Source organism: Suillus clintonianus (genome assembly GCF_016758775.1).
Source record: "Suillus clintonianus strain FC179 chromosome Unknown DEU56scaffold_27, whole genome shotgun sequence".
NCBI classification, from domain to species: Eukaryota; Fungi; Basidiomycota; class Agaricomycetes; order Boletales; family Suillaceae; genus Suillus; species Suillus clintonianus.
Window position 1 is genome coordinate 381,956 of NW_024539251.1, and position 27,340 is coordinate 409,295.

The 27,340-nt window shown below is 48.4% G+C and overlaps 10 protein-coding genes across 10 annotated transcripts; 5 read left to right on the plus strand and 5 right to left on the minus strand.

The window, feature by feature from the left end:
- Window positions 1-121: 121 nt before the first annotated feature.
- Window positions 122-1,234, minus strand: DEU56DRAFT_911737 (uncharacterized protein; the record flags this gene model as incomplete). Its single annotated transcript, XM_041357319.1, has 7 exons — window positions 122-209; window positions 260-341; window positions 393-599; window positions 652-734; window positions 783-955; window positions 1,001-1,033; window positions 1,091-1,234. 7 exons carry the CDS (start codon window positions 1,232-1,234, stop codon window positions 122-124), a joined length of 810 nt encoding a protein of 269 aa, XP_041209594.1.
- Window positions 1,235-2,398: 1,164 nt separating this feature from the next.
- DEU56DRAFT_288749 (uncharacterized protein) lies at window positions 2,399-5,230 on the plus strand. The gene is made up of 16 exons (XM_041345495.1): window positions 2,399-2,549; window positions 2,605-2,731; window positions 2,781-2,926; window positions 2,986-3,050; window positions 3,098-3,180; window positions 3,236-3,260; window positions 3,308-3,361; window positions 3,419-3,609; window positions 3,660-3,754; window positions 3,812-4,015; window positions 4,074-4,218; window positions 4,267-4,280; window positions 4,340-4,455; window positions 4,512-4,600; window positions 4,657-4,791; window positions 4,848-5,230. Exons 1-16 carry the CDS (start codon window positions 2,501-2,503, stop codon window positions 5,194-5,196), a joined length of 1,887 nt encoding a protein of 628 aa, XP_041209595.1. The 5' UTR covers window positions 2,399-2,500; the 3' UTR covers window positions 5,197-5,230.
- Window positions 5,231-5,486: 256 nt separating this feature from the next.
- On the plus strand, window positions 5,487-9,262 carry DEU56DRAFT_798132 (kinase-like domain-containing protein). Its single transcript, XM_041352974.1, has 18 exons — window positions 5,487-6,028; window positions 6,082-6,212; window positions 6,261-6,384; window positions 6,442-6,543; window positions 6,598-6,905; window positions 6,954-7,095; window positions 7,153-7,183; window positions 7,233-7,270; window positions 7,323-7,502; window positions 7,556-7,654; window positions 7,710-7,813; window positions 7,860-8,025; window positions 8,075-8,131; window positions 8,187-8,372; window positions 8,424-8,454; window positions 8,511-8,548; window positions 8,599-8,820; window positions 8,868-9,262. Exons 1-18 carry the CDS (start codon window positions 5,624-5,626, stop codon window positions 9,075-9,077), a joined length of 2,574 nt encoding a protein of 857 aa, XP_041209596.1. The 5' UTR covers window positions 5,487-5,623; the 3' UTR covers window positions 9,078-9,262.
- A 178-nt stretch (window positions 9,263-9,440) lies between these two features.
- Window positions 9,441-12,020, minus strand: DEU56DRAFT_798144 (flavin-containing amine oxidoreductase-domain containing protein). Its single transcript, XM_041352975.1, has 5 exons — window positions 11,399-12,020; window positions 10,722-11,326; window positions 10,061-10,668; window positions 9,892-10,006; window positions 9,441-9,831 (listed from the first exon to the last, which is right to left on the minus strand). The coding sequence occupies exons 1-5, from the start codon at window positions 11,711-11,713 to the stop codon at window positions 9,585-9,587; spliced, it is 1,890 nt and encodes a 629-aa protein (XP_041209597.1). The 5' UTR covers window positions 11,714-12,020; the 3' UTR covers window positions 9,441-9,584.
- A 1,525-nt stretch (window positions 12,021-13,545) lies between these two features.
- On the plus strand, window positions 13,546-14,248 carry DEU56DRAFT_911741 (uncharacterized protein; the record flags this gene model as incomplete). The annotated part of the gene is made up of 4 exons (XM_041357320.1): window positions 13,546-13,626; window positions 13,676-13,823; window positions 13,870-14,070; window positions 14,127-14,248. The coding sequence occupies 4 exons, from the start codon at window positions 13,546-13,548 to the stop codon at window positions 14,246-14,248; spliced, it is 552 nt and encodes a 183-aa protein (XP_041209598.1).
- Window positions 14,249-16,196: 1,948 nt separating this feature from the next.
- DEU56DRAFT_900864 (uncharacterized protein) lies at window positions 16,197-18,184 on the plus strand (the record flags this gene model as incomplete). The annotated part of the gene is made up of 8 exons (XM_041356531.1): window positions 16,197-16,347; window positions 16,396-16,407; window positions 16,701-16,803; window positions 16,912-16,966; window positions 17,156-17,314; window positions 17,568-17,636; window positions 17,850-17,887; window positions 17,952-18,184. The coding sequence occupies 8 exons, from the start codon at window positions 16,197-16,199 to the stop codon at window positions 18,133-18,135; spliced, it is 771 nt and encodes a 256-aa protein (XP_041209599.1). The 3' UTR covers window positions 18,136-18,184.
- Window positions 18,185-18,851: 667 nt separating this feature from the next.
- On the minus strand, window positions 18,852-21,621 carry DEU56DRAFT_980054 (uncharacterized protein). The gene is made up of 6 exons (XM_041359768.1): window positions 21,433-21,621; window positions 21,016-21,371; window positions 20,930-20,961; window positions 20,698-20,898; window positions 19,784-20,644; window positions 18,852-19,733 (listed from the first exon to the last, which is right to left on the minus strand). Exons 1-6 carry the CDS (start codon window positions 21,513-21,515, stop codon window positions 19,101-19,103), a joined length of 2,166 nt encoding a protein of 721 aa, XP_041209600.1. The 5' UTR covers window positions 21,516-21,621; the 3' UTR covers window positions 18,852-19,100.
- Window positions 21,622-21,659: 38 nt separating this feature from the next.
- Window positions 21,660-24,334, minus strand: DEU56DRAFT_798166 (uncharacterized protein). Its single transcript, XM_041352976.1, has 3 exons — window positions 23,713-24,334; window positions 23,112-23,568; window positions 21,660-23,059 (listed from the first exon to the last, which is right to left on the minus strand). The coding sequence occupies exons 1-3, from the start codon at window positions 24,094-24,096 to the stop codon at window positions 22,122-22,124; spliced, it is 1,779 nt and encodes a 592-aa protein (XP_041209601.1). The 5' UTR covers window positions 24,097-24,334; the 3' UTR covers window positions 21,660-22,121.
- DEU56DRAFT_798174 (transcription initiation factor IIA, gamma subunit, helical domain-containing protein) lies at window positions 24,335-25,219 on the minus strand. The gene is made up of 4 exons (XM_041352977.1): window positions 25,011-25,219; window positions 24,876-24,963; window positions 24,756-24,815; window positions 24,335-24,679 (listed from the first exon to the last, which is right to left on the minus strand). The coding sequence occupies exons 1-4, from the start codon at window positions 25,046-25,048 to the stop codon at window positions 24,524-24,526; spliced, it is 342 nt and encodes a 113-aa protein (XP_041209602.1). The 5' UTR covers window positions 25,049-25,219; the 3' UTR covers window positions 24,335-24,523.
- Window positions 25,212-26,373, plus strand: DEU56DRAFT_289386 (cyclophilin-like domain-containing protein). The gene is made up of 3 exons (XM_041345496.1): window positions 25,212-25,432; window positions 25,483-25,747; window positions 25,793-26,373. Exons 2-3 carry the CDS (start codon window positions 25,517-25,519, stop codon window positions 26,084-26,086), a joined length of 525 nt encoding a protein of 174 aa, XP_041209603.1. The 5' UTR covers window positions 25,212-25,432; window positions 25,483-25,516; the 3' UTR covers window positions 26,087-26,373.
- Window positions 26,374-27,340: the final 967 nt, after the last annotated feature.

Below are 27,340 nucleotides of genomic sequence, written 5' to 3' on the forward strand. Positions count from 1 at the left end.
GTACTACCTGCAAACAAACACCCAACATAAATGAGAGCGACTTTCGAACATTCCCATAATCTTACCCAAACATGTGGAAACCAGCGTCCCAATTTAGCTATTGCATACGCAGATGAGGGAATCACATTTGGGGCAACAAGCTCTGCAAGTGTCCTGGATGATAGTCAATAATGCTCGCGGCAGCCAAATGATAGGTAGATACTTCTCGACTGCATATTTCATGCAGAGTTCCAAGTTGGTCTGCTGAGTTGAGACAAACAATTGCTGAAGGACTTGATCGTCCAGAGTTCCAGCGGTCCGTTCGATGAGTGGCCCGCAATCAGCATCATCCTTGTTCATGTCTAATGGATCAACAGTCATCATGCATCAGACTTCGATAATCTACAGCTTACCTGGGAGGCATATGTGGCATTTTGGAGGCCGTCGGATGGTCTTGGGGTCGTATAGAAATTTCACTTGTGGCCCGTTCGCAAATGACTCCTCGGCGTGCGTTGGGGCCAGTCGTTTGGCATCTTTCCTCGACATTCCATTTTCTATCAGTCGTGTGAATTCGGTAGCGTAGAGTGCGTCGAATTTGGTAAATATTACGATGACTGGAACTGAGGAAGTTGCGAATCAGTTTATGATCATGGGACAGGTCCAAAAGCTTACTGCTTCCAGTGTCGCAGCGGGAGAAGAATTTGACTTCGGCTTCCGTAAAACACCGGCTTGCCTGATCCATAGGTATGCAATACCTATGTCAAAGGAGTGAGCCAGTGAATGTCGCCAACTCGACCAATTACCATATAGTGTGAATTCGATCCCTCATGTCTCCTTCCTTCGAACGGTCTGCGATAAATTTGTTCATCTTGTCATACTCGGATTCCCCGCCTGCTTCAAAACCGCGCGAATCATGAAAGATGAATCCTGGGTTGGTTTGAAACACCATTTCGTTGTCGATGTCGTGCTCTCCACGCTGAGAAAATGTCAGTTCATGTTGCCAACTAATGGTACACATTACCTCTCTAGATGCTGTCAAAACAGCGGCATCGATCTAATGTCGATGAGACAGCCATCACTATTAGCGTCTCACTAGCATCGTGATGCGCACCTTTTCCCCAGCGCTATTAAATATTTCAGGGTTCTCTTTTGTATTGCACACCCTCTGGAGGATGGTAGTTTTCCCTGCATTCGCTCTTCCTATGATGAGAATTCGAAAGCGATCGATCTTCATTTTTATCTCTGAAGAATCCATGAAGAAAGGTAAATGGTAGCAATATTTGGGACTGAGCAACGAGAATTGTTCAGCACTGAGGGCAGGCTTATATATAATCGCCGCAGACCTCAGTGTGCGAGGTGTGGGTATCATGAGGCGTATAAACAACTCGTGTAGGGAAGTGAATGTCATACTATATCTACATATAAGTAGAGTTGACGACTAGGAGTCCTGGAATTGTCCTGCAGAGAAATTCAATCTGTTAGTCCTCGCCACCAGAAATGAGATTGTGGGTAGTCGCCTTTCGACTGCATATTTCATGCACAACTCCAAGGGTCTGCTGAGTCGAGATGGACAACCACTTGGGCGCTTCACCTCAAGGCAGCGCTTCTCGCGGTGCCTATCATGATAAAGGGCAGCCTGAGAGACACACGACCACCCGGGCACCCTCAAATGCATACCTACCCCATGCTTTAAATCTAGATTCAGTAGGCAATGGGCATACTTTAGGTTGCACGTACCATGAGGCGTACACGACTCACCTCATTTCAGATGGCCGAAGTTCCATTTCGAGTGGTTGCATCGACGAGTGCCCTGTTCCCCTGCCAAATCACTCGTAATGAAAGGACCTCGAACACCTTGTCAATTCAATGAGAATAAACAATGTCGTCCGTTCTCGCTTCACCGACGTCCGTCACGTCGGCGCCACCATCCAGCACCATCCTTGCTCTCATCTCTTCCGAGTCTATGTTAATCTTCCTTCACATTTCCCCGCCCACTGGGACATTATATCTCCAAAACTTGAAAATTGGCGCTGGCAATGTGGCAACCTTGCATTCTGTCTTCAGCGCCCTAGATCACATCCTCAACGAAAGGTTTTGTCTCCCCTCGACTTCTGCGGTGGTCATGCACAGGCGCGCGGTATCGATAAGAATTGACGAATTCCAGGCCACGACACAGAATCATCATCACGGTGGGATGCTACTTGAAAATAACTTGCCGAGGGGTGCTGGAGGTCTTCACCTCTGCTGTAAGTGAGGTAATGCACATTGTTGTGCTCGAGACCCACGACTTTTCCATTTCAATGTTCGACGTCCGACAGACAACCCATGATGCATGAGCATTGGGCACTGGCCATCAAGGGCCAGGCCTAGGTGCACCATGATGCATACATAACTTTTTTTCCCCTTCTATTCGGTCTTCCTAAGTAGAATTTACTCGGCGCAGCTAACCACACATAAATCTACCGTCACGGTGACCCTTCCCGCACGAACTTGGGGAGGTAACGTGCTGCACCAGCCTGTCATGGACAATTCTCTTCATGCCTCAATGGTTCCCTCTCTCAACATATCTGGTACTCAACTCTCGGTATCAACTTACTGGTCAATTTCACTGAATATATCAAATAGGTTTATCCGTCGATTTCAGCAAGTCGGGAAAGAATGTGGAGTCTGCTCAAGTCCGGGTCGGCAAGTTGCATGCACCGGTTGGGCGCGGAGAAGGAAAGACTTTGCAACAGGTATTTCCCTCGCCCATGTAGGCAATTAACTCAGTCAAATGTATTCGTCTGAACTGTTCATCATAGCAAACTTTCTATTGGGGATTCGTTTTCCTTACGTGTCAGGTGGTACAAAATATCTGCAATCAATTGGGCCGCGTATGAAGACATCGATCTTGATACCGCAGACATCTTTCGCTGGTTTGGTGCAAGTGAAGAACCCGGGACACGAGGTAGGGCTCGAACAATAATAACCGCACTATCACTGATGGACCCAACCCGACATGAACAGAATACAACACGGCTCACAAGAAATTCACAGTCGTCCTCGAGCTCTCCAGGAATACGGAAACCGAAGTAAGGATCCACCTCTTGCATTGGAACTCATCTAAGTCGTAGATCAGCAGGCTGAGCAGTCTGTCCCTTCTTCCAGTGAACACCTGGAACTTCAGCCCACTACGGATGAAATCATTCGCATTTGTCCACGGTGAGTCAACATAACCACGAAGCGCCGTTCTTCAGGTTGACACGAGACTCCGAAGGTTCCGAATTTTAGTGATAGGAAATGTACGGACTATTATTTGATCTCACGCCTATGTTGACAACGCAGATAGACCGGTGTCGGGAAGTCTTCGCTGATCAATCGCGCATTCGGAGTGGAGAATGCGGTGAGCCACTCACGATACTGCAACACGTGCACCGGCGGCTGCTCATACTGCCAATAGACCTCTTCGAACATTATGCCAGGCGAGGCTACCATCGACCATGAGTTCATCTCAAAACAAAACGATAGATTCGTTCTCCATGACAGCAAAGGGTTTGAACCAGGGGGAAAACACAACTTCGACATAGTCCAGGATTTTATTAACCGCCGGGGGAAAATGCCTAATTTGAAAGATCAGCTGCACGCCGTTTGGTGTGGCCTCCATCTTCATGAGTTTGTATGGCAAGCTGACAACATGCAAGGATTTGCTTTGAAATACCCCGTGTAGGCGGGCGTTTACTGGAGACCGCCACGGAGGCATTCCTCACATTGAAGCGCGACGGAAAGCTAGGGAAAAGTACGTTGATCTGTCACTATCACTCTTCGCAGATGATAACTTACCCTTTGGTCAAAGTCCCCCTCGTCGTCGTTCTCACTAAATATGATGAGCTCATCAAACAAGTGAATTATTCTCTGGATGACTCCTCTCTTAAAGGATTGAGCAAGGATGACGTCAACAAACTCATCAAGAACAAAGCTGATACCGAGCTACAAGATATCTGCTTTGAACCCCTTAAGAAATTTGCAGGACTTGATATACCATACGCGGTGGTCTCTAGTGGGTGTCACTACTACTGTGATTGTCATTTGCGTTTCTCATAATTTTTTGAGCGCAGCTAAGGAAAATTATGAGGAGATGATGGTCTACCTGATCCAAATGACTGAAAAACGTGTCCGTGAGCATGTTTCGACCGAGGCATCGGCGATGACCTCCATCGCACAACGAGTGGATCCTCACCTGAACATACAAGAATCGATCCGGTGAGTCTCAATTACTTGGGTCTTATCTCGCGATTTACGTATTGTCAGGGTTGGAAAGAGGAGTCTGTCTCGATTCTACGTTAGTGAACACAGAGCACAGCTGAACCTTCATGCGCTACAGGATATTGGAAGGCGTTGGCATCAAGCACAGCATTTCAGAACCGTAGGATGCGGGACTGCCTGAATGTGCTTCACACGGACATTGTCACTGTGTGGAATTTCTGTGACCCTCATCATGTAATGTCTCATTTATTTGCTGGTATTGCATCTATTCTGACATGATTTATGCACAGTACTTGTACAGCTCAGAGTTTAGGACGTTGATGGTAAACATGGTCGATAAGCTAGATGATGGACCTATAGCTGATCCCAACAAGACCATGTAGGTCGTTTTATTACTTGACGATGAACTTCTGAGTCATCTCACTCAATATTCAGTGCAGTTGGACTTCCGATGGTGGGTACTATTGCGGGAATCGTGTCTGCCCTGTCAGGACCTGCGGCTCCCATTGTAGTACCAATCGCGGCAGGTGTTGTATTGGCCTTATGGGTTTACGACGTATACCAGACGACGTATGTAATATCGCTACTTGTCCTAGAGCGAAAGAACATTGACGCTTCCTACTCAGCCACGCGGTGCTTCGGCGCTTCATGTGCTATATCATCGACTTGACCCTTGTATTGCGAACACTTTATCTTCTCTCAGAAAACCAGGAACTCTCTCGCAGGGCCATAAAGCTCGCGGTCGCTTCCTATCTTGCCTCGCCAAATAGCGGAGACGTCCATACTCAGATTCAGGAGTATGATAGGGGATTGAAACCCCTGGAACACGCGGATCGCGATACGTTAGATAAAATCGCTGAGCTGATGGAATCGAACAACATTGACATTGGTGCAGAAGCAATTTCCAAACTTCGGGCACAGATTGCGGCTGTGGGTTTATTTCCGGATGAACCATGGGAAGACAAGAAGGTGTAATACTCAATCCTTTCTTTTGTGCATGGTTCTGCGCGTCGGTGGACATTGTCTGAGTACTTCTGTCAGGACTACTTACGCGATTTGTTCTCATTTGTACTATGTAGTTGCCGGCCGGGCCCTAGAGTTTGATTGGAGTGCCCTATCAATTGGAGGTTTGCTTCAAGATTGTATACATCACCTCGGTCGGTCTGGGGGGCATTCTCCCTACATTAACTGCACTTTTCTTGCCTTATACTGATATTTGACACCTGCTGCGAGGCACGTCGCCTCTATATGCACACAGAAGCTGACAGTTCTACGGTTTTAAAATTGTCGTTGCACCGCAATTCAATCCATTTTGGGGCGAAAAAGTTAGCGCTAGTAGCTCGGTTCCCAGACGACAGAGTCTATCCCTTTAAGACCCACTTGCCAAGTTGCCGTAGCGGCAATGCCCCCTCCGCAGCCCAAAAATCTGATCAACGATATTGTTAACAATTTCGGTGCGGAATATTTGGGCAAGGTATTCGCAGTCCGTCGGAGGCGCCCCACAAAGAACGGATGCGCACAGCGCAACTCGACAGTCATCGACTATGAGGGCGATGGCGATATTACTGCAAGCATCCCCCATGCCCTCCCACATCCTTCACCGATCCTTCCTTCAAATTCTTTGGCAGTGCGCCCTGTTTCTGCAACGAGTGAACAAGGACTCGACGTCTCCACCAATTCAGCCGCCAGATCCTCCTGGGGCTTATCCACTGCTCGGGAGGCTTCCGACACAAGCGCAATTCCATTTGCAAATCCTCCAATGGAAGTTGCTATTGCTAGATTACTGGCCATACTTCAAACTATATATGTGAGAGTTCATTTCATTACGAGTACGTTTCTTGATTCAAAGGTCGTCAACAGAGACACGGTCAGAATAAGGCGGATCTAGATTGTCTGGCATTACGACTCCATCGACTAGTAAACTGGTATCTGTGGAACGCCCCGACTGCCCTGGATCCATTTGAACAATCTCGGAGTAATTATTTAGTCAGGTATGCACCTTGCTGATGTGCGCTTGAATTTACCCGAGTCGCACTCAGGATTCTGCAAGAGACCTCTGCCCAGCTGAAAATTTTGCACAAGCGTGGTCTTGCGTATACATCCATCACACAAGCTATTGTGGGATGCTCGATTGCAATTGACCGTTATCTGCTGGGGTGTCTGGTTGGATTCTACTCTTTGGATTTTCCCTGTATTTTACTCACTACTCCGCTTTTTTAGTGGTTTCAGATGCAACAAAGTCAAGATAATGTGCGCAATATGTGGGAAGGTCGTCAGAGTCACGAACATCCAATACCGGCGAACATCTACACCTCATTACAGGTCCGTCTTGAAACGATAAAAGTTCGAGAAGCTCACTCATCAAATGCTCTTTAGCAACTTAATAAGATGATCGAAGTTCTGTTTGAACGTGACTCGCTTGCAGCCCGAAATGGATATATTGAGGAGGGACAGTACGACTTGTCCATTGACGGAGGCACACAAGTAACCCGCCTTACAAGCCATGAATTGTCGGGCATCGAAGCAGGCACGAATATTGTTATGAGGGTTATAACTGAACAGCAAGTGACCTCTGGAATCGACTACCAATGTCATTTTTGCGGCGCTGTGAATCACGTTGTCGTCGAGACTTTCTTGCATTTGCTCCTACTATTCCGATGGCAGGCTGGTTACTCAATTGATTGGTGAATATGCTCGTCTTCTAGTTCCTGACAACGCTTAACAACCAGAAGTCGAACATGCAGACGACGCTTTCAGATTTTCCGCGTTCCTGCCAGTGCTGAGCCAAGCCCTCAACGTGTACCACGCGGTTCATTGCACGACTACCTGAAACGAAAGTACTTCGATTTATCTGAACGTCAAAAGTCCAACATTGTAAGTTGATATTTTTTGGCGTGGATTAGACATTCAGCTCTGATCTCAAACGCGTAGCTATTTGAGGTGGCGGATGGTATTGAATATTGTCAGTATTTCCAGTATTCACTCATGCACAGAACTCATACGCCCCTTAGTGCATAAACAGGGCACTGTGCATGGCAATCTAACGGGTGTATGCTTCGGTTACTTAAGTTGCGTACTGAGGATTCTCACCGCACCCCTAGGACACGATATTCTGCGATAGTTCAGGCCGTGTACGCATTGCAGATAATCAGATATTCAGCGAGCAGCTCCCAGGAGATGCGAGGTACATTGCGCCTGAGTTTGTTTCTCACGGTTCAACAGAGGCACCACGGCCATCAAAAGCCGGAGACGTATACTCATATGGCTGCGTCGCAATTCTTGTGCGTTCTGGAGAAAATTAGCCTTCAATCCATTTTATGCCAGTATTCTCCAGGTGTTGTCAGGGAAAGTGCCGTACTGGTGGATTTCCGAAGAGGGCCAAGTGCTTTCAGAAAAAGTGAAGGGCATAGGACCTTTTCGTCCGATTGTGGAGGTACGGTCCCTACAAAGTTTCTCTTACACAGTGCCTCACCGAATTTGACTCCAAGATGAATGAAGTGCAACTGAACTTGATACGACAGTGCCTATCTACGGAGGAATCCCGTCCTTCGATCGAGAAGGTCCGCTATTTAGTCTTAGTCCTAGGTTTTGGGTGAGTTATCTTTGTTGAATGCCGTTATTGGGCTCATGGTCTTCAGTGCCGTTGATCTGACGAACTCAATCCAACGGCTCAACAAGGATTACCACAATTCCGGAGGATCTGCAAATGTTCATAAGTGCCAGCTCCGCCTAAGAGATATCGATGCGAGCGTCCCACAATTGGTTTCCCGGTACCAGTTCTCTTCTATGACAGCTTGCCATGACGTAGGTGCCTTACAATTGGTTTTCATCCACATTCCTCACATTGATTTAGGTTGCAATCAAGGAAATAAAATTTGGTGAGAATCCAGACGTGTTGAAGATCATCAATGTCAGTAGCTGGCATAGAATTTTTTAACCTCATTCAACTGACTTTGGTTCATCAGCGATTGTTCCGAGAGATCAAGCTATGGTTAAAACTTGAACACGAAAATATTGTTCCTCTCTGGGGAGTTACGGATGGATTTGGTTCCCTCCCAGCACTCATCTCGCCATGGTTCGAAAATGGCACTTTGACCGGATACCTTCAGCGCAAACATAAGATGCTTTCCTACAATGCAAAGTTTTCACTGGTTCGGTCAATTATTCATCTCACCATATCCACCACGCTAATGTCTCTTTAGCTCAGAGGTATAGCTCGTGGACTTCAATATCGTATGTTCAGAGTTTTGTTGTTGATGCAAGAGTTCGACTAACACTGAATTGGGCAGTCCACTTGCAGTCAATCATCCATGGAGACTTGAGTGGTGTGCGTACGCCTTTGTGAAATTCATAAACGCCTAACTGAAGTTTCCTTAGAATAACATTCTCGTTGACAAGACTGGAAAAGCAAGCCTCGCCGATTTCGGTCTTTCTGCACTCCTTCCTGAACGAACGAGTCAGGCATTATTGCCCACCAATCCCACGTGTACCGCACAATACATGGCGCCAGAATACTTGATTTTCGATGATGAAGGCAACATGTCAATAATATTCACTCCGAAAAGCGATGTTTACTCTTTTGGAGGGATCATGCTGCATGCACGTAGCCTATATTATCGTCTCTGAATCAGCTCACCTTCCTGCAGGTTTTGGAGGGCAAGATCCCTTACCATTATATCCGCAGATATGAAGCCATAATTCACTGCATATCACAAGGAATAAGACCCAAAAGACCGTCTGCACCTGTGGTCAGTGACGTTGATTGGGATTTTATTCAGAGATGTTGGTCACGAGATATGGAGCATCGACCCTCTGACGAAGACATTCTGGAATTCGTGGAGGGACGGGCTGTTTGAATTCAATCATAATCAACCTTGGAGTCTCTATGCTTGTCCATCATGGGTGATTGTGATTCTGTTGGTATGAGTATCTGGAAGTTACGAGTATTTGATTCGCCCGATGATTGGGAGGATGATGGTTAGAGTCAATCATCGCCATTTATGTACTAACTCCCAACCATATTGGTCGAGCAGAACTGACGATGATTCATACTTGATCATGTCACTGCCCGACATAAGCATTGATGATCCAGTGTCATGTTTAATAATTGTCGTGGTTGTTCCAGGTGAACGTTGAACATGCGGTGACTCAAATAGGGGCAATTGTACCACATATAATCGAAAAGTGCAAGCGCCTCGAAGTTTCATGGCCTTTAACACAACTAGTGCTCAAAAGTTAGCAGACATACACGATGTATTTCCGAGTCAGTTCCTAGGAGCAAAAAGGTCATCGATGATCATATGAGGCAAGTAATGTTACAGATTCAGTTAATATTTGCTACCGAGCCAACTGCTACGTCTTGCTCAGAACTTCACCTCCCCAGATGTTTCACCTGCATATGTGCATGCCATGTGGACTCGTAACATGGTGTTCATGTTCGGATCCGCTTTACGCTGCCCTTCATCGGCATAGTTGGATGATGGGTATACCCACTCAAGGTTCTCGCCCCACAGATTGAAGAATTTTTCAATAGTGGCTTGAGGCTGCCCAGAAGCGAGCAGGTATTCGTACACTGCGCGCCATGCACTGTCCAGTGCACCGACGACCCACCTGCAGGTTACATTGTCTTTGAATTATAATGATCGAAAAGACACGACTGCTTTCACTCACGCATGACGGGTGCTGATGGCCTCTCCAGCGAAATGGAACCTCTTGTTGTGATTTGGAACACTGAGAGCCGTGTATAAATCCTGGAAATCTCCGGGCCCAAAGTACGCAAATGCACCTGTAACGGAGCGAGTGAGCATCGATTGGATGAAGTAAATATTCACAGACTCACCCATGGTGAGCGGGTCGTAGTTCCAGTCCCATGCATGCATGTCCAAGAACTCCCCCAACAAGAAACTATAAGTGACGTTGTGTACTTCTGCGAGATTGCGCAGCACAAGTTCCTTTAGTTGCTCGATGTACTCTGTTTTACCGGTGCCGATGAGCGCTCCCAAACGTTCTGCGTCGGTTGTCCAACAGTAGCTCGCGATCAGCACTGTGGACGGTGAGCTAGAGTCGACCCCGTAAGAGGGGTAGACAATAGTTCGAATGGGAAGGTCGGTGAATGATTGACCTCCTACGATACCAAAAAGCTTCGTCCACCACGCTGATTGGAAGCGGATCCCGATCTTGATTGAAGGACCGTACTGTAGCTTGCGCAATGCGTTTTTCTGCATCACGTTTAAACCAGCACCGGAGAGATCAATCGTCCGCAGGGCCGGCAGAGGAATAGTTGATATGACGTGGGAATATGTGTGCGATACACCCCCCGCAGAAACCTCCATGGTGTCTTCACCCTCAGAGACGCTTGTGACCCTCTTATCGAACTTGATGTGATCATTGGTACCGTTGGCAGTAACGTACGCCGTCATGTAGTCGGCGAGCACGTGAGAACCGCCTCTGTGTACAGGAAAGTGTGAGAACATGAACTCGGAGACAGCAGGTGTGCTTACTTGAAACACTTCCATTCCACCTCTCCAATGACCTCCGACCCGGCCTTGGCGAACGCCAGCGTCTCGAGAACAGATTCAGTCAAACCACGGTCAAACGAGCCGGTGCTGTTGTCGAATGTCTCGCACCAGTTGATAACGTTGGTGGAAAGATGCATGGGCGGGAGTTCGAGGTTGACGCTGGGAATGTACTTGAACGACATGTATGCGCGAAGCGAGTATGCGTCATTCTCCTTCATGACGTCCCACCCCTTAGTGACCTGCTTCTCCAAGTCGTTTATGAGCATGCGGGCGAATGGCTCAACGACATCGTCGACAATCTTGTCAACTCCAACGGCGACGTACTCGGACTCCACACCCATTTCTCGGGCGCGGAAGTCGGGAGGTTGCAATGTATCAGAGACTTGGTAACGTTCATTGTTGAAGTAGAGGAAAGACCCTCCTGTCCTTGCCTTGTAATAGTAGTCGATAAGTGTGGACTTTAGAGGTACTGGACCGTCGTTGAGCTTTGTGTAGTTGATTAACTCGCCCAAGCGCTTCATAATGCCAGTCTTGTAATTGCCTTCAGAGTCCTTCTGTGGCAGGGGGAACCTCATGGCGCCAACATCCTAGTTAGCGGGAAAGCCAAGAAGTTACATGTTGAGCATCATTGGCGGAACAACATCAGATGAATGACATACGTAGTAGTCGTATTCGTTGCTATTCGGGAACTTGTGGGTCAAGAGGCGGCCGCCGGTGCGGTTCGACGCCTCCAAGATCTCGTACTTGATGTCCAGAGAATCTAGTATGAGGGCGGTGTACAGACCACCAACTCCTGCGCCTAAAATTCCAACTGGGTGGTCCGTCACGAGATGACCAGCCTTGGAGAGCTGTAGCTGTGGGATCTGTTGACGACCAGCCCTGGAGAGTCCAGGAAGCTTTTTGAGAAGAACATCATCAAAATCTTGGATGATATTTCGACCCCAGTAGCCTAGCACGTCTCCTTTGAAATCCATGGTAAGCGCAAGTGGTATCGAAGATGGAATGTGTTGACTATGACTTGTCTGGTATGAACAGACCGAAAACCCACCTTATATATGGTGCTTTTTCATTCGGAGAATGAGAAGGATTGGCCAATTCTGTGACCGCACAGCGCAAGGAGTATTTGGACAGGCACATTCGCATTCCTCCGATGAAATATATGAAATGGCGTCTGGGGCCAAGTCTGCGCCACAGTTAAAGACATCAGACTTGACCCCAGACGCAGCCCCAAATCGGCCAAATCTCATGCATTTCTGGTTCCTCCAACGAACCCTAGAATTCTGGACCTAGCATTAGAATTTTTGATGCAGTCTATCTTTCATTAGCCAGAGAGTTTTTCCATACCATGGAATACGACCTGTACCGGAAACCGGTTCCAAAAGCTCTGTGTGATCAGGACGATGTTCTGGTGGTTGCAGAGATCGGATATGAAGTAACATGGCTGGCGATTAGAATACCCGGATGTGCGCATCTATGGTGGACGATAGGTTACGGTTCGATTTGCCGATTTGCCGCGACTAATTTCGAAGTCCGATCGATGTTTGTTGAGAATATCCAAATTTTTATTACTAAACACGTATTTATACACACACATATTTATTCCAACCAACATGCACTCATCTCGGATTGACGAAAACACCCTGACGGCTGGGCGTTGCGTGACACGTTGAACGTGTCAGCATTGGACAAAGTCTATGCCTATTAGTGAACACATTGTTATTTATTCCAACCATCACCCAATTAAATGCACAGGTCTCAAAGGATGATATGTTTCAATGGAGAATCCAGCGAGAAGACTGCTGTGAGCTTCTAATGGAAAGAGGCGCCGGCTGAAGTGCAGCACATACTGGACTGCAGGCCTGCATGATAAATGGTGTCCCTGGCGCAAACCAACATCTTTTTTCATTCATTGGTACAGTTCTCCTATCTCACCCTTGTTCTGCAGCACTCACGATTCCCCAAGCGCACATGCACCACATCCCATCTCGCAACCTTTCCGTTCACGATTTTCTGCAGCTGTCGTTGCCTGCCCCCTCGACCATTATTTCTGTGAAAGTCAATTGTTGGTTTAGCCACGACCCTCCAGACATCGACTCGGACTTATCGTGCCCATCCCCTCTGAAAATGTATTGGCAGAGATCAACTCTGCCATCAGTCAAGCATGGCTCGACAGCACTCAATCATTGGCGGACCCATGTTACAATGGCAGTTGAAATCGATTACTAATTTACCATTGTGGGCCCTGACGTGGTGGCACACTCGGGACCCTCGTCAGGCTAGCTGAGGACACTGATGGAGACTCTCGTCGAACCGAAAGGCAAAAGGATGAGCTTCTCTGACTAACGTTTGCTGCAATCGCTCTAGATACTGATGAGCAACAATGGCTGTAAGTCATTTCACGCACCTATGGTTACATCGGTTAGCCTCACACTGATGTCACGACAGGCTTAAATTCACTGAAAATGAGCATGCGGACTACACTGAAACTGAACTTCGTGCGCGCTAATTTGACCAAATCGAGAGCTGCTTGACAATCTCAGCCATCCATGGGCTGCCCGGCGAGTTAAGCAAACCACCTGGAATGGGCTCCTTGTCAATGGAATCTCTAGATCTTGCTGGTCTGCTGAAAATTTGGATGGATCACGAAACCGAGCATGCCAAGAAGGGAATTTGAACTGGACGTGATCAACTTGCTCCCACAGAGTCGATTTCACAGTGTCGTCGCCTTATTCGGGAGTTTCAGGCTGTCCTCAAAGAACAGCAAAACCATGCAACAGGATCGGGCCTCGAATGTGCTGCTCGCTGGATGGGACGTACTAGTGGACAACTCCCAGAGACAGGGAATGTGGCAAACGCAGCTCTCGCAGCAAAGGAAGTAGTAAAGAAGGTCAGTGTGTCAACGTATTTAGACATTGTACGCTGAGTCTATTTATCAGGCTATTATTTGCAGGAAGAACATTTTCAAAAAGGCAAAATTGCCACTCCTCGGGCCTCTCGATGATGCGTGTATATCTGCACTCCGTCCCCTCAAAGTTGATGACTTTGCGATTGCATACACAGAGTGGGGCCTTCGCATCAGCCGAGGTGAGTTTGTGCTACTATGACATTGTACTCACTGACACAGTCTCAGTGATTGCAATATACTCGAAAGGTGGTGGTAAAAACGGCAAACACGCTGCCGTTGACAAAGCAGACACTATCGCTGGTGTCTCGTACCTTGGTGTCCAAATCTACCAGCAACATTTTCGTTGTCATTTTCGTTCCATTCCTGATGCAACTGCCATGTACCAATGCAACCAATTTGCCTTCATTCCTTCTACTGCCTTTTTCTGTCTATTTCATCTAAGCCCAACCTAACGCACTCAGGACTCGAACTTGCACCTGCAGATCTCATGGAGTTCGATATCCTATCAACTGCTTTGCCTCAGTTGGCGGAAGCTGCCAAATTGTTCCGCAAGAGGACTTCGAGAAACGGGACCACACAGAGGGATGAAGAAGGCAATTTTTAACTCTTTTTAGCTTCTCGTGGCTATTCTAAACACACCTAGCTACTTAGAATAAGAAAAAAAACGCATTTTTTGAGTTTTTTGGTAACCTGGGTCAGAGTCCAGACAAAATTTACCCCTCAGGTGAACCCAGGACGGCATCCGGATAAAAATCACCAAAACGTGTCCGGACAAGTTTGGGCCTCAGCTCACCAAGGGGTTCTCATGGGTCCTTGCTTGGCTCGGCTTCGGCTGGCCCAGGGCTTGAAGCCAGGCTGGAACTTCATCACTACTAGTACAAGTGCCCGTTATCACTTGTTTCTGCTGTCCAAGTTCGTTTCCCAGCAGGCGTTAGGGCGTTTTCGTCGATCCGAGATGTGCGTTGCGTGTTGGTTGGAACAAATATATATATATATATACGTGTTCACTAATAAAATTTTGGATACTCTCAACAAACATCGATCGGACTTCGAAATTAGTTGCGGCAAATCGGCAAATCGAACCGTAACCTATCGTCCACCATACGCATCCCTATCTTCAATTAGGGCTGTGCATGTGACCGCATTTGTGAATTGATGCATTCCCGGGATAGCCGTGGTAGTGTCTCCTGAGCAAAGTGCCGGGTGTTAAGTCGTCGGCACCCCCTACCTGTCAATGTAAACGTATTCACGAATATGAATGGTAAGATAGTTACGCCTTCATCAGCTTCGCGCATGAGTGCCTTGATTACATACCATGACATTGCGCTATGATCCGTGACCGAAGTGGTCGGTCTGTTCGGTTCGAAATGTGGCTGAGACGCATCTCGACTCCGCAGGAACTCTGGACCCGAGTATAATGACTGCTTCGAAACTTGTCAGATGACCTGACACCTGTTGTCTCGACTAAGACTGACCTTGCGGTTGGAGTGTGAATTTCTTCGCTAATGCGTTCAACGGCTCTGTTCTGATAGGGTAGTCTTTAGTCGCGGAGGTGGCAAATTGTACGGCATAGTACGGGCAAATGGTTTGACAAGCTAGAACTTGAAGTAGCTTATATCCCGTTCTCCATTGTCAGAGTCTGGAAAGGATTTGCCACCCGTCTCGAACCTCAACTTCGGACAAAAATCTAGAAGCGTACAACATATGAAGATGTTCGCGCGACGCGAATGGATTGAGAAAGAAGAAGAAAAGATGTTTTGGGATCCGAGGAAGGATTTATGGCATCTGCCGGCGATGCGAGCTAGAAGCACTATCAATCCCCATACGGGCAGACACTATGATAAAACTTAATCAATCCTCGTCGAAGGAGTCTTCAAGTTCGAGTCGGATGGCTCACATGATGAACTTCTCGTCGCACCAGCGGGGGCATGCGTGGGCTGAGTGTATACATGATACAAAATTATAAGTGGACCACCTTGCACAAGTTCAAGTTGGTGCTTGAGCGCGAAGTTTGAAATGTCCGTCGACGGAGCCCCTGAGGTTAAAGGTACAATATTGATCATGTGGAACAAATGCACGGTGTACCAGTAGCATGGCGTAACTTACGCACTGGCACGGTGGCACCGATATCTAGGATATCCCGTCTACGTCAATGGCACGAAGCTTCTGTTACAACGCAACGATGAAATGAATGCCTGCGCTCTCATACCGCGCATGAATCTTCCTCAAGATCCGATTTCACGCCAATGAACTTCAGCACATCCTTGCAAATGACCTTGCAGATTGAATGTGCATCAGCATAAGCCTCGATGTGAATTTAAGTTATGAATACGGTGTAAAACTAGGTAACTTTTTTCCTCTAAATCATCTGATGTCGGATTCACGACAGCGGGAGTCGTAGCGTAAATCGGTTCGATTCTGCTCCATGTAGCTCATTGACGAATTGTCGGACGCTTCAAGTTGAACGTCGTGACAATCTACCCAAGTGACAACAAGATTGTCACGCTACGCACCTTTAACCAAAACGTTCACGTTCAACTGGGGCTTGGACCATGGCCAACTCATACTCGATACATTGGTGGAAGTCCGAGTCATACCCTGCCTTACTCCACGCAATCCCCACCAAGGTTCAGGATAAAGTCAACGTCGAGGACAACTTCATAAATGCAGCCGCCTTTCGCTTGTATTCCTGCGGTCGTAAATGTAAACAAGGATCAAGATAAGACATACGTTGCATTTCTCCGGCTGCAGTGGCTGATTGTAGTAAGTAGGACCATAACGGAGGGGCTAGGGAGGGCGCTAGCCAATGAGTAGCTCGGGCAAAGGACGGTGTCATCAGGTCATGAGGAGGCTTGCCAGGTGGTAGCGGATGATATATCTTCATCATGGTGTGATCTAGAATCATACAAGAGAAATTTTCAGCCGCTCCCTCCAGGAGGATTGACTTGATGAATATGTGTTGGATCTACATCGGTTTGAAGAGCGATTCTATCTGACTATTGCTAAGTGATATATTTCAGTCTGTCTAATGTTCGAAAACCCTGTTCGTCGTCAAGGTTGTGCAGTTCTCTGTGATACACAACTAGCATATGTCCAGCCGGGCCCAGCGGCGCTCTTCGTGGTTTTCTACACAACACCACACAATGTCTTCGAAATGAAGTAGAAGACATTGCATTAGAGAAGACCAGATGATTGTACTTTTGTTTGATCTGGTTTTGCGCGTCTAATGCCACCTTGGATTACTCACAATGCTTACGATTTTTCCAGGTCACTTCGGGATAAACATCCTATCATCGGCGCTCTAATGATCTATGACCTCTTGGTGGGTGATATCTGGTACAGAGGCTATGAAATTGACGAACATACAGCCTTCCATCATCACTGCGAATCACAACCGGTGAACAACGGACAACCCAACTCCGGAGCCGCTGCCGCTTTATCAGAACAAATCGCCAGGTACATATTGATGTAGAATGAACGCAGCAAATCTGATTCTCACATTCTTACATAGCCTATGATGGGCGGTATCTCGATAGACACTAGCCCGCGAATAAGTGGCTCACTGGACTCATTCAGAGAGGCGTGTGACGTGAAACTGGTTGTCACCCATAACACGCTTTCCCCCTTTCGAATCATTAAAGCAAGTACAAGTCTATTGGTGCTCATTTCAGTGAGTCACGGTGCTACTGCCAGTGCATCTAACAAACATTGGGTATACTGGCGCCCACCAAAACCTGCCACCCGCAGCCGCTATTTAAATCATGTCCATGGAAGGACTAACAAAGAACCTTGGCATTAACTCTTACATTCTCATCAAGCGCAATTTCGTATTTGACTTTTCCCCCCGAAGAACCGAATCTGTGCTCTGGGAGAAAACACATTATTATTCTCCGATGACTAAGATTTCTTTTGTATCACTCAAGAAAATTAACAAGCCTACGGAGATGTCTGCAAAGTCACTGTCAGGATGGACACAAACCGGTCGCGAGAGGGTGCGTCAGCGATTATTTAGCAATGGTCGGTCTCAAGTTCTGGCCTCTGCAAAACGTGGTCAAGGGCAGAAGTGCCTCAGGAAGACGACTTGTACCAATCTCGGTACCGGTCATAGAAAGTGCTATGACTCGCAAACTCGGGCATTTCTCGATTGGCCGCATCCATAGCTTGGTTTGGACATAACGTCAACAGCAAACATATCAATGAGACAGCCCCTCACGAGTGTTTGCAAATGCGTCGATATCGATAGGTTCGTCCCCCCGGACCCACACGTAAAATCGAACAGAGGCGAGGTGACACCGCAATCACGATAGCTTGAATCAAAAGATCCCGCTTCACCATCCCGAAGTAAAAGGAATGAAGACCGCGAGCGAGCCGATGTATCCAGGCGTAGGGTCTACCATGCTTCAGAGGCGCGCGATATGGTTCATCATCCATGATGACCATCAGGACTTCTGGACAGACGCCAATCTCATAGTTGATTTTCCAAAGAACTGAATCTGCGCTGGGAGAAAATGACCAAAACTTCTTGTGTATCACTCATCCCGATCGCCATGTCTCGAATAACACAGCCTGTTGTGGACCACAGCTGTATGCCAAAGCATCCACATCGAAGCCACGCAAAAAGGAATAGAACACAAACCCCAAGCGATCGAATGGTCTTTGTGCTTCGACGAGGAGGATAGGATGCGCTCGTTTTCGATCTATGACTTGGGATTTGGGATTAGTCATGTGAAGTGAGTTGTTCAACCTACCTCAGTCTCCCTGGTACTCTCATAGATGTATTGAGTATACCTCCCAATCAATATCAAGAAAATCCTGTTACAATGATCGAATGAGTGTACTCGTTCCGGGCATCAATTCGAGAACAAGCGTACTGCGAACTCTTCCTTGGGATGTGACTGTACGATAAATTTCAGCACGTACCTGCATCGGCCTTGAATGTCGTCAGAGTGGTAAGGTGAGGTTACAGTGACAGGAGGCAGAGGTACCAAGGCTGGCAACTTGACTGAAAGCAAGATCTAAATCATCGGATGTTGGATTCCCAATAGCGGGATGCGTAGCGGAAGTCAGTTCGATTCTGCTCCAGGCTTTGGTAGGTCGAGGAAAAGTTGAAAATTGAACGTCTTTTGCTAAATCCCTGCACGCTGGTGCACTCAGGGGCCGAGCTTCACCAAGGGGGAATGAGGCTCTTCCAGTATTTTCCGAGCGAACTTTGAATCAAGCAGATTGCGCTCTTGTAGGAGCAAACAAAAGAGCAGAAAATTCCGCCCAAAGCTAAAAGTTAAGAAAAATGCGTGACAAATGCAAGTGCGTGCGTAAAGGGGGGTGTATATCGTACAGTATTATGTCCAGGCGTAACATAGCATAGCATAACCCAGCTCACCGAGATCCAATCTACATACCAGTCCAAAACACAAAGAAAGACCCCACCTCCGCATCACTCCACCTCCGCCCCCGCATCACTCCGCCTCCGCATCATACTCCTCCTCCCAACCCTTCCTCGTCCCATCCCCATTAACGCTCAACCACGCCTCAAGTCTCCTCCCCAACTCCCCACCCCGCCCCCCACAAATATCCCCAGTCGTATTCAACATCTGCTCCCTCTCCCTCTCCTTCTTCAGCGGTATATGCCCCGCCTTTTTCCTCCGCTTAAACGACGCAGCCTGCAACGCCCCAGAATTAGCCCCAGAGGTACTAGCCACGCTCTCGGCACACACGGGCGCACTCGAGGCAGATAGCGCTTCTGCAGTACACTCGGCGTCTTTGAACCATTCGTCTTCGGTGTCTTCGGGCCCGAGGATACTGTCCACGAGCCCTTCCTCCCAGCCGTCCCATTCGACACACCGGTGCGCGAGGCGCAGCCGTGCACCCATTGCTTCGTAGTGCAGCCATTCTTTTGCGGCTGTCACGCTGTTCACGGGTTTGATGTTCTTCCCTGGGTGTGCTGGCTCAGGCGCTCGGCCGCGCGCTAGATCCTCGACCGCTTCTCGGAACATACGAGTCGTGAACGGACTAGATTGCAGGAAAGTCGGGAGGTGGGCACATGCCCAGAGCGGACGGGTAGTTGTAGATTCCCAATCGATGACACATGTCTATTCACACATCAGACCCGAAACCACACGCAAGAAAGGAAAACACTCACTATTTGCGTATGGTCATTTTCGTCCACGAACACGTTCTCCAGGCTTATGTCGTGGCAATCCAGCCCAAACTCTTCTGTCGCCCCAGAATGATCCGCACACGCCCCAAGCCTCTCCATCATGCGCATCCAGCGTCCCATCTCCTTCCTCACAGACTCCTCCCTTCGCATGATATGCGCAATTAAAAACGTGCTCCTCTGCATGCGCCTATAATCCCTATACATCACATCCCCAGGCCCATCCCACTCCTCCTCACTCTCCTGCGCGTCCCACTCATCACTATCATCGCTCTGATCGCCCGGCACCGCGTTCAAGTGGTGATGCCTTGAGGACTGGATCTCATCCGGATCAAGATGCAGCCGATGCGGAGCCGATTTACCCTCGTTCTCGAGGACTACGCCACGGACTTCGCGGTCTATGCATGAGGCGAGGTATGAGCTTGTGCTGGACCAGGGGCCACGGTCGATTTCGTCTGGGTGGGAGAGGTCCCCGCGGTTCGAGCCGAAGAAGGGCCAGGAGACGATGGGGCCGATGTGGGATTCTTTGGCCGAGGTTGGTCGTGAGACTGTTCTGGTTAGGGGCCCTGCGGTGGCGGCATTGGAAAAGGAGCTCATGGACAAAAGGGGCATGAATTTGAAGCCGTTTATGGTAGGACGCGTCGCTGTTGGTGTCGGCGAGTTTGATGACAAAACCGAGAGAGGGGCTGGTGCGCCTGTACCTGCGCCCTCTAGATATAGTGATCCGATGTGTGAGAAACGTTGTGCGAAAAGGGGTACTATGATAGATGCGACGTTTGCAAAGAGAGATTTGAGTTCTTCATTAGAGAGTGTATGGTATACGCGTGACAGGGGAACTCCTTTTGCCTAATATGACACGTGACTTCAATTTACATGACAACGATGACGATAAGACGTACCCTGGACATGAGGATATATTCGCCTCCTAGACGATTGTAGGGATTTGCATCATAGTAATAGACATCTGGAACAGGAATGGATGTCCGTTCGCGAAGGTAGTGCATAGTAGCCACCTCAGACTCTGTCTTGAGGCGAGGCATGAAGCGACGAGCGACGCGAGCAACCAGCTCACGCGTGTCAATAAGAGTAACAAGATATGCCTACAGTGAAGGTCAAATGAGGTGACACCACATTGAGCTGTGCACTCGCCTTGTGAAAAGTGCCTAAGGTTGTGCTTGAGTGTCTTGGCAGTGCTAGAAGACGAAGGGGTGACGTACCAGAACTGAGGAAATTTATTCTCCCGACTTCACAGCCTGTCATTTCTCGTACGACGTCTTTGAGGACTCTTCGGTCTACTTGAAAGGGTTGTGCGCCATGGAGAGCTGCGTCTGCTTTAGCTTCGAGGCGTCGGTCGTGGTGTTCGGTATCCCAATCCCATTGAATGAAAGACGTGGAGGGTGATGGGTGTGGTAATTGAACTGTGCCAGGTAGTAGAGGAGTGGTGTCCTGCGCAACAGCAGCGACATGGTCGCCGTGGCCGTTGCGCTGCATGGTAAAGTCTGAATTGGGTGAACGTGTTATGTGAAGAAAGGATGTGTCGGAGTGTAAGTTGGCAGGGGAATGATTTGGGTACCTTTGTATAGTGAGAGATTGAGATGAAGGGAGGAGATACGCGCCGTCAGTCATCAACGTACCTACTTGATGTGCCCTCGATCTGTTTCGGTAATGGTATATATTTGGCCTTGTTTCCGTATGTCTCGGGAATAGGAACAGGCATCGTACACTTGATTCGAGCACTGGGCGCACTGGGTAAGCGTTCTGTTGAGATTTCTAATGGGCTTTTATATTGTATAGAATCCTGGATTTCGGAAGAAAGACTTGCTTGGCAGCGCATGTTTACGGCAGACGCAGCACTTATCGTCTTTCATATAATTAGCTCCACTATTTATGTACAAACCTTTGACGCCGTGACCTCGATTGAGTCTTATCGGGGAGGTGTTTGGTGTCCGCAGCCACCAAGTAATAAGCCAAGCACTGACTACAAGCCTAAACTAGTACTGCTGATTATCGATCTTACCAAGACTCCAAGAGTCCCTAGACCATAACCAATCATATCACCGCCATCCCACGAAACCCAAGTCTTTCGAGTGGTAATAAATCGGACCAACGTCTTCTCGGTCGCCGAACGGACAACCTTCGTGGCGCTGCCAAGCGCAGCCCACCCAATAACAAATAAGGTAATACACAAAATCAAAAATCAAAAAAACTATTACTACTACTCAATCAAAAACACGCAACTAATCCACAACAGCTAGAGCCGCGAGTCCTGCAAAAACAAACAAAAAATAAATAAAAACCCATCATCAACAAAAACAACCACCGCTCAAGGAGACCTTACATACGAAGGCTCAGTACAAATAACTTCATCCACCCGCTTCTTCAACCACTCAATCACATCCTGCCCAAGCGTCGCACAGTCATACAACTCCAGGTGCTGCAGCCGCGTAGGGATCACCCCATTCACCATCGTCGCAGATCCAGACTCCGGATTACGCGCCTCCACGAGCTGCACGAGCTTCGCGATCCCATCAGAATGCGCATGACAGCTCTTCATCGCAACAGTCGTCAAATTCGGACACGCCCAGTGCGTCTGTTCTTCATCCGGCATCCCGAGCGCAGACAAAAACGGCTCAAGCGGCGTCCCCCCTATACTCAACGACTGCAGATGATTCAGGTCCGTCAAAAATCCCCATGAGATCACAACTCCCCCAGGTCCGTAATACAGCGTCGAGCTCGACGTGCATCCATACGAAACAGAGAGCCGCGTGATAGGTGGGTTGTTCGAGCGTTGGAGGAGGTTCGTAATGGTGTCTTCTATCGGGTCACGAGCTTCTACGTCCAGGTTCAGTACCTCCAGCGACGGAAGCACAAGCGAGTCCGCTAGCTGCGACATATGATAATGTCCCCCAAACGTGAGCTCCCGAAGCCGCGGCAACGACGTCTGCACAAGCGGAAGAATAGCGGGTAACGCAACAGCAAAATGCAACGTAAGCGCTTCAAGATCTGCATTACACGCAATGATATGCATGATCCGATCCAGCGGAAGATGGTTCGAAGGGAGTGAACGAAGATTGAGCGACCGCAAATTAGTCTTGAATATCGGCGATGACCATTTGAACGGCACATGGTGTAACATCAACGACTCCAGTTTCCCAAGCGCCATACTAGTCGCCGGACTTGAACTCGGTATCCATGGCCATTCACTTGCATAAATAGTCTCGGCGCACGAGATCTCAAATTCCCTAAGTATGGGAGCATCACCTATATCCATTCAATTATCAATTGTGACATCGCTTTGGGGCATAGTACGTACCAGCTATCGATTTTAGCGCAGACATGGATGGAAACTGTCTGTCGAACCTGAAGACAAACCGTTGCCATCGATGCATCTGTTCGATAAGGTAGAATATCGCGATATGGCCCCAGTGCGCGTTCCGCTGCGCTTGGGGCGTGTTTCTTGAAGAAGGCGGAGGTGGTGATCCCCATGAGTCGTGATGCGAAGGCGACTGCGGGACGATGATGGGTGTTTGCGCGGGTGGGAGGAGCATGGCTGTTCCAGGTGGATGCGGGATCACATAATGGGGCGGTGGGCTGGGGGGATGCAGCCACGGCGTAGGTGAGGCAGGTCGAGTACGGGTCGATGAGCCCTCACTAGACACCCCATTCACTCGCAAGTAAATCTCGATATCAAGCGGAACCTTGTCTCCAGAACGTTCCAACCAAAGCCGTATCGTATCAGCAGTTGCGCTTTGATTGGTTACAAGTCTTATCTGGCACCGAAAAAAGTTAGTATACGATAGACAAAAAAAAGTAGATCAAGAACGAGGCAATAAACAACGAGCAACTGCCTCCGTCCCACACATACGCACTAACACAAGGTGAAAGCCCAAGACCAAGAAATTGCATCGTCTCACCTTTGACCACAACCTCGGCATCGAGAGCGTAAGTCTTCGCCACAGCGTGCACACCGATGCAAGCACCCAAGCACAGCAAGGATGATCATCGAACTTGAAAAGAAAGATATGACGGAGCAGCTCATGTGGCAACCGCCGTATAGGAGAGATATACGCCTTCGTATAAATCACCTTCTCCTCCAAAGCCAACTTTTCGCGTCTCAAATCCCGTATAGCGCGCTTCCTCTCCACGACAATCTGAGCCAGGGCGTCTTCCGCGAATGCAATCTTTTCCGAGAGCGCTAAGAGCTGCTCTTGCTGGGCTTGGAGCTCTCTGCGGGCATCTGCTACTGCTGCGTCTGTTGGGGGCTCTGGGTAGTTGGCCAGGTAGGCGGAAGGCGTCATGGGGCGATGAGATGGGGTGGTGGTTAATGTTGGACACGGTGAGAAAAGGCGGGACAGGAACGATTGGTTGGATGGTTAGCTGAAACTTGATGGCAAGTCCCATATATGGCCACGTGGGTTTTGAAAGGACCCTTGGGGATGGCGGAGTGACGGGGCCCCCTCATGTATTGTATCTTTCTCATCCTATCTACCCATAGTCCTATTACATCCCATTCATTCAACCCTGCAGCAGACCATAATAATAATCCAGTCGATCAAGACTTGAACTCGAGAAACTAATATATATAATATTTTGCTTATCTATCCATTGACACCAGTGAGAAACCCAACAAGCGTGGAAAGGTAGTACAACATTGTAATGGAGATACTGCCATAAGAGTAGAAAGTGGCTCGAGCAATCAAATACGCCCTAGGAACCGGTTTTTTTTCACTTCTTTCCCGCTTCAATAGCATCTCCATTTTTGCATGCGATTATTTTTATGCGAGGCGCTGAAACCATCTCGTTCGACTCCATCTTGAACGACGGGTTCTTCACGATAAACGTCCACACATCATCGCATAACCGGTATGTCCGAAGGTTGCCCTGCACAACCAAAAACAAAAACAAAAAAAAGGTCATGAGAATTCATTCCAAAGCAGAAAGCAGAAAGCGGACGAGCCTTGAGCGTAGTCTTCGTTTTCACCTGCTTCACCATCGTATCCGCAAGCGACTTGTCAAACTATCGTCATCGTCAACGTTTCAGTTTCTTTCTTTCACTCAAAATGTAACTGGCAAATACCTGTTGGAGGACTTTCATAGCCAATTGCGGTGTGATGGCACCGCTCGTGATAAGCTCGTCCAGCGAGTCTGTCAGGGCCATTCCAATTCTGCAGCCGTGAACACCCGACCAATCAGGCAAACCGCTGGAACATACGATGACCCTCGGTAAAACTCATAGTATGCTGAAGCCATTGCTAAATTTGCAGCAGTCCTCAGCTTCAGGACAAATCAGACGAAGAGTGTGGCGGACAGGAAGAGCCGCTTGCTGTCAATGAAACCGTGCAATGGCTTGGTGAGCATGCCACCGTGACACGTGACGTCACGCAAGATTGCGGGAAAACGGAACCTGATCAAAATGAACATGAACATTGTACAACTTGGAACGCTTTCGACGCAAACATGTCTTCTACCGCTTATCTCGATGTTTTTATGGGAGACAAGGAACAGCACACACTTGACGAAGCCGCATATATCACCACCCGCAACTTGCTCGTTAACAACGCAGCCATCTACGGCTTGCCACCGGATCTACAGCATCTATCATCAGAACAACAGGAAATGCTCAGAGAAATCGATGTATTTGCATTTCTGCCCGATGTTTCTACCGACGTCATGTTCAAACATAGTCATCATCGTTAGAAATCGCATGTACTACGCTTCATGCCCCCAGAACCCCTCTCTGTCGGCCGCCTCGTCTTTGAGTTGAACCCCGAGGCCTCGCTGAAGAAAACGACAGCCAATTTCACGGCGCTGTGTACGGGGGAGAAAGGAAAGTGTAAAAACGCACGTAACAAAGAGCTATATTACCTGGGATGCCCGATACATCGCATCGTGAAAGATTTCGTTGCACAGGGGGGCGACGTCACAAGGGGGGACGGCAGTGGCGGCGAGGTTCGTGCTCGAAATATGACTAGTTAATTTCCTGATTTTCCCCAGTCGATATATGGCGGAAAATTCAACGATGAAAAGGATGGGTTGAAGATCAAGATGCGAAGAGGAACCCTCGCGATGGCCAACTCCGGCAAAAACACGAATTCTTCCCAGTTCTTCGTCGTGCTTACGGATGACGAGACGCAGCTCGCAAAGTTGAACGGGAAATACGTGGCGTTTGGGGAATTGAAAGCGGGATTTGAGGTACTGGATAGGCTGAATGAAGTCGCGGGAGACGTTAATGGGAAACCCAATGTACCAGTGTGGATCGGTGGATGCGGGAAGGGGACTGCAGGCTGATCATGTAAATGGACACGTGGATCCTGGAGTGTTCATCCAAAATCTAGACACTTGGATATAATGATAATCGGCATACCCATCCTAGACTGATGGCACTTCTCCCGCGAGTGGAGATCACATAAGGAGGCGAGGCCGCTTACGGAAACATAAGTCGTGCCGCTAGGTGGAGATATGATATATTCAGTGTCAGGCTGTCCCTCTGCTCGTGTTTCTATTCGCTTGGGCGATTGAGAGCTGATTACAACTATTGTGAGACAACTCACCCACCAGGACCCTTGGAGGGAAAACGCCTGTAGATAGAACTCAGGGACGTAAGCAAAGTTCACCGATCACGTATCACGACTAGTGCTCACTCGTCATCAAGAGCCACCAAACAACGTCATTGCGGATGTATCTGTAGGGCAGGCATGCACGATTCGGGTCTCAAGTGTGGAGCGAAGAAGTCTGAAAGCAGGCTCACATTACGCGTCTATCGTGCGTGGTGATGCTGAACTGGTTTGCCTGTGAACGCTTTCGCGCCAAAAGTATTTATATGCTGGTGGAAGATCAACGACCGGCCGAGGAGTGATGAAACTATGTACTTATATTGCTGAGATGATCCTGCATCGTTTCGATTGAAGCGTGAGCCTGAGCGGTCTCAGCATAACCGCGGCCTCGTGTGCGCTCCCAATGTGACAGCAAACCTGCGAAATGCAGTCCAAGATGTAGCAATCAAACCATCGGCGGCGACGGATCATGATGCATAATGATCGACTGGTATGAAAAAGCTACACCGGCGGGCGGAACCGTGTGATAAGCAGGTAACAAACGCGCATGATTACCTATTTGAACATCGCCGTCAGCCTGGGATGTACTAGATGGAGTGAACGAACAAAAGCGGTTGAGGATCTCCAATAGTTCGTCAGATGATCAATTTGGCGTGTAGAGAAGCAAAAGAGCTTACATAAATCGTTGATCATGAAGCTTTACAGCCGCCAACGCCAACGCGGCTGCAACGAGGACCTGTTTGAGCACAGATCACCAGAATTAAAATGAATTTGTCACTATCACAGGCACTGGGTAAGTGTGTGGCCGGCGGCATTGGGGAAACTTTAATGGCCACAGCCAGTCGCCGATCAAAGGTCTGTACCTCCCTCCGACAGACTTCCGTTGTAGCCGCAAAAACGACTCAGCTGTGTCATCTCATAGTTAACCCTGCTCAACGCATGGCATAAGCTTGCATGACTTATAGACAATCGTTGCAATTAATGCGGT

Bases quoted from the DNA above. Each gene is read 5' to 3' on its own strand.
- DEU56DRAFT_288749 (XM_041345495.1), top strand. From the start codon at position 2,501: ATGGACAATTCTCTTCATGCCTCAATGGTTCCCTCTCTCAACATATCT. The intron at 3,362-3,418 runs GTGAGCCACTCA...TACTGCCAATAG, and splicing joins CATTCGGAGTGGAGAATGCG to ACCTCTTCGAACATTATGCC. The intron at 4,792-4,847 runs GTATGTAATATC...CTTCCTACTCAG, and splicing joins TACGACGTATACCAGACGAC to CCACGCGGTGCTTCGGCGCT.
- DEU56DRAFT_798132 (XM_041352974.1), top strand. From the start codon at position 5,624: ATGCCCCCTCCGCAGCCCAAAAATCTGATCAACGATATTGTTAACAAT. The intron at 7,503-7,555 runs GTGCGTTCTGGA...AGTATTCTCCAG, and splicing joins ATGGCTGCGTCGCAATTCTT to GTGTTGTCAGGGAAAGTGCC. The intron at 8,132-8,186 runs GTCAGTAGCTGG...TTGGTTCATCAG, and splicing joins ACGTGTTGAAGATCATCAAT to CGATTGTTCCGAGAGATCAA.
- DEU56DRAFT_798144 (XM_041352975.1), bottom strand. From the start codon at position 11,713: ATGGATTTCAAAGGAGACGTGCTAGGCTACTGGGGTCGAAATATCATC. The intron at 11,327-11,398 runs GTATGTCATTCA...CCCGCTAACTAG, and splicing joins GCAACGAATACGACTACTAC to GATGTTGGCGCCATGAGGTT. The intron at 10,669-10,721 runs GTAAGCACACCT...TCCTGTACACAG, and splicing joins GTGGAATGGAAGTGTTTCAA to AGGCGGTTCTCACGTGCTCG.
- DEU56DRAFT_980054 (XM_041359768.1), bottom strand. From the start codon at position 21,515: ATGCCTGTTCCTATTCCCGAGACATACGGAAACAAGGCCAAATATATA. The intron at 20,962-21,015 runs GTACGTCACCCC...GCACAACCTTAG, and splicing joins AATAAATTTCCTCAGTTCTG to GCACTTTTCACAAGGCGAGT. The intron at 19,734-19,783 runs GTGAGTGTTTTC...ATGTGTGAATAG, and splicing joins AAAATGACCATACGCAAATA to ACATGTGTCATCGATTGGGA.
- DEU56DRAFT_798166 (XM_041352976.1), bottom strand. From the start codon at position 24,096: ATGACGCCTTCCGCCTACCTGGCCAACTACCCAGAGCCCCCAACAGAC. The intron at 23,569-23,712 runs GTGAGACGATGC...TTTCGGTGCCAG, and splicing joins TGCCGAGGTTGTGGTCAAAG to ATAAGACTTGTAACCAATCA. The intron at 23,060-23,111 runs GTACGTACTATG...GAATGGATATAG, and splicing joins TGCGCTAAAATCGATAGCTG to GTGATGCTCCCATACTTAGG.
- DEU56DRAFT_798174 (XM_041352977.1), bottom strand. From the start codon at position 25,048: ATGGCTTCAGCATACTATGAGTTTTACCGAGGGTCATC. The intron at 24,964-25,010 runs GTATGTTCCAGC...TCACGGCTGCAG, and splicing joins GAGTTTTACCGAGGGTCATC to AATTGGAATGGCCCTGACAG. The intron at 24,816-24,875 runs GTATTTGCCAGT...CGATGACGATAG, and splicing joins CTATGAAAGTCCTCCAACAG to TTTGACAAGTCGCTTGCGGA.
- DEU56DRAFT_289386 (XM_041345496.1), top strand. From the start codon at position 25,517: ATGCCCCCAGAACCCCTCTCTGTCGGCCGCCTCGTCTTTGAGTTGAAC. The intron at 25,748-25,792 runs GTTCGTGCTCGA...GATTTTCCCCAG, and splicing joins GGGACGGCAGTGGCGGCGAG to TCGATATATGGCGGAAAATT.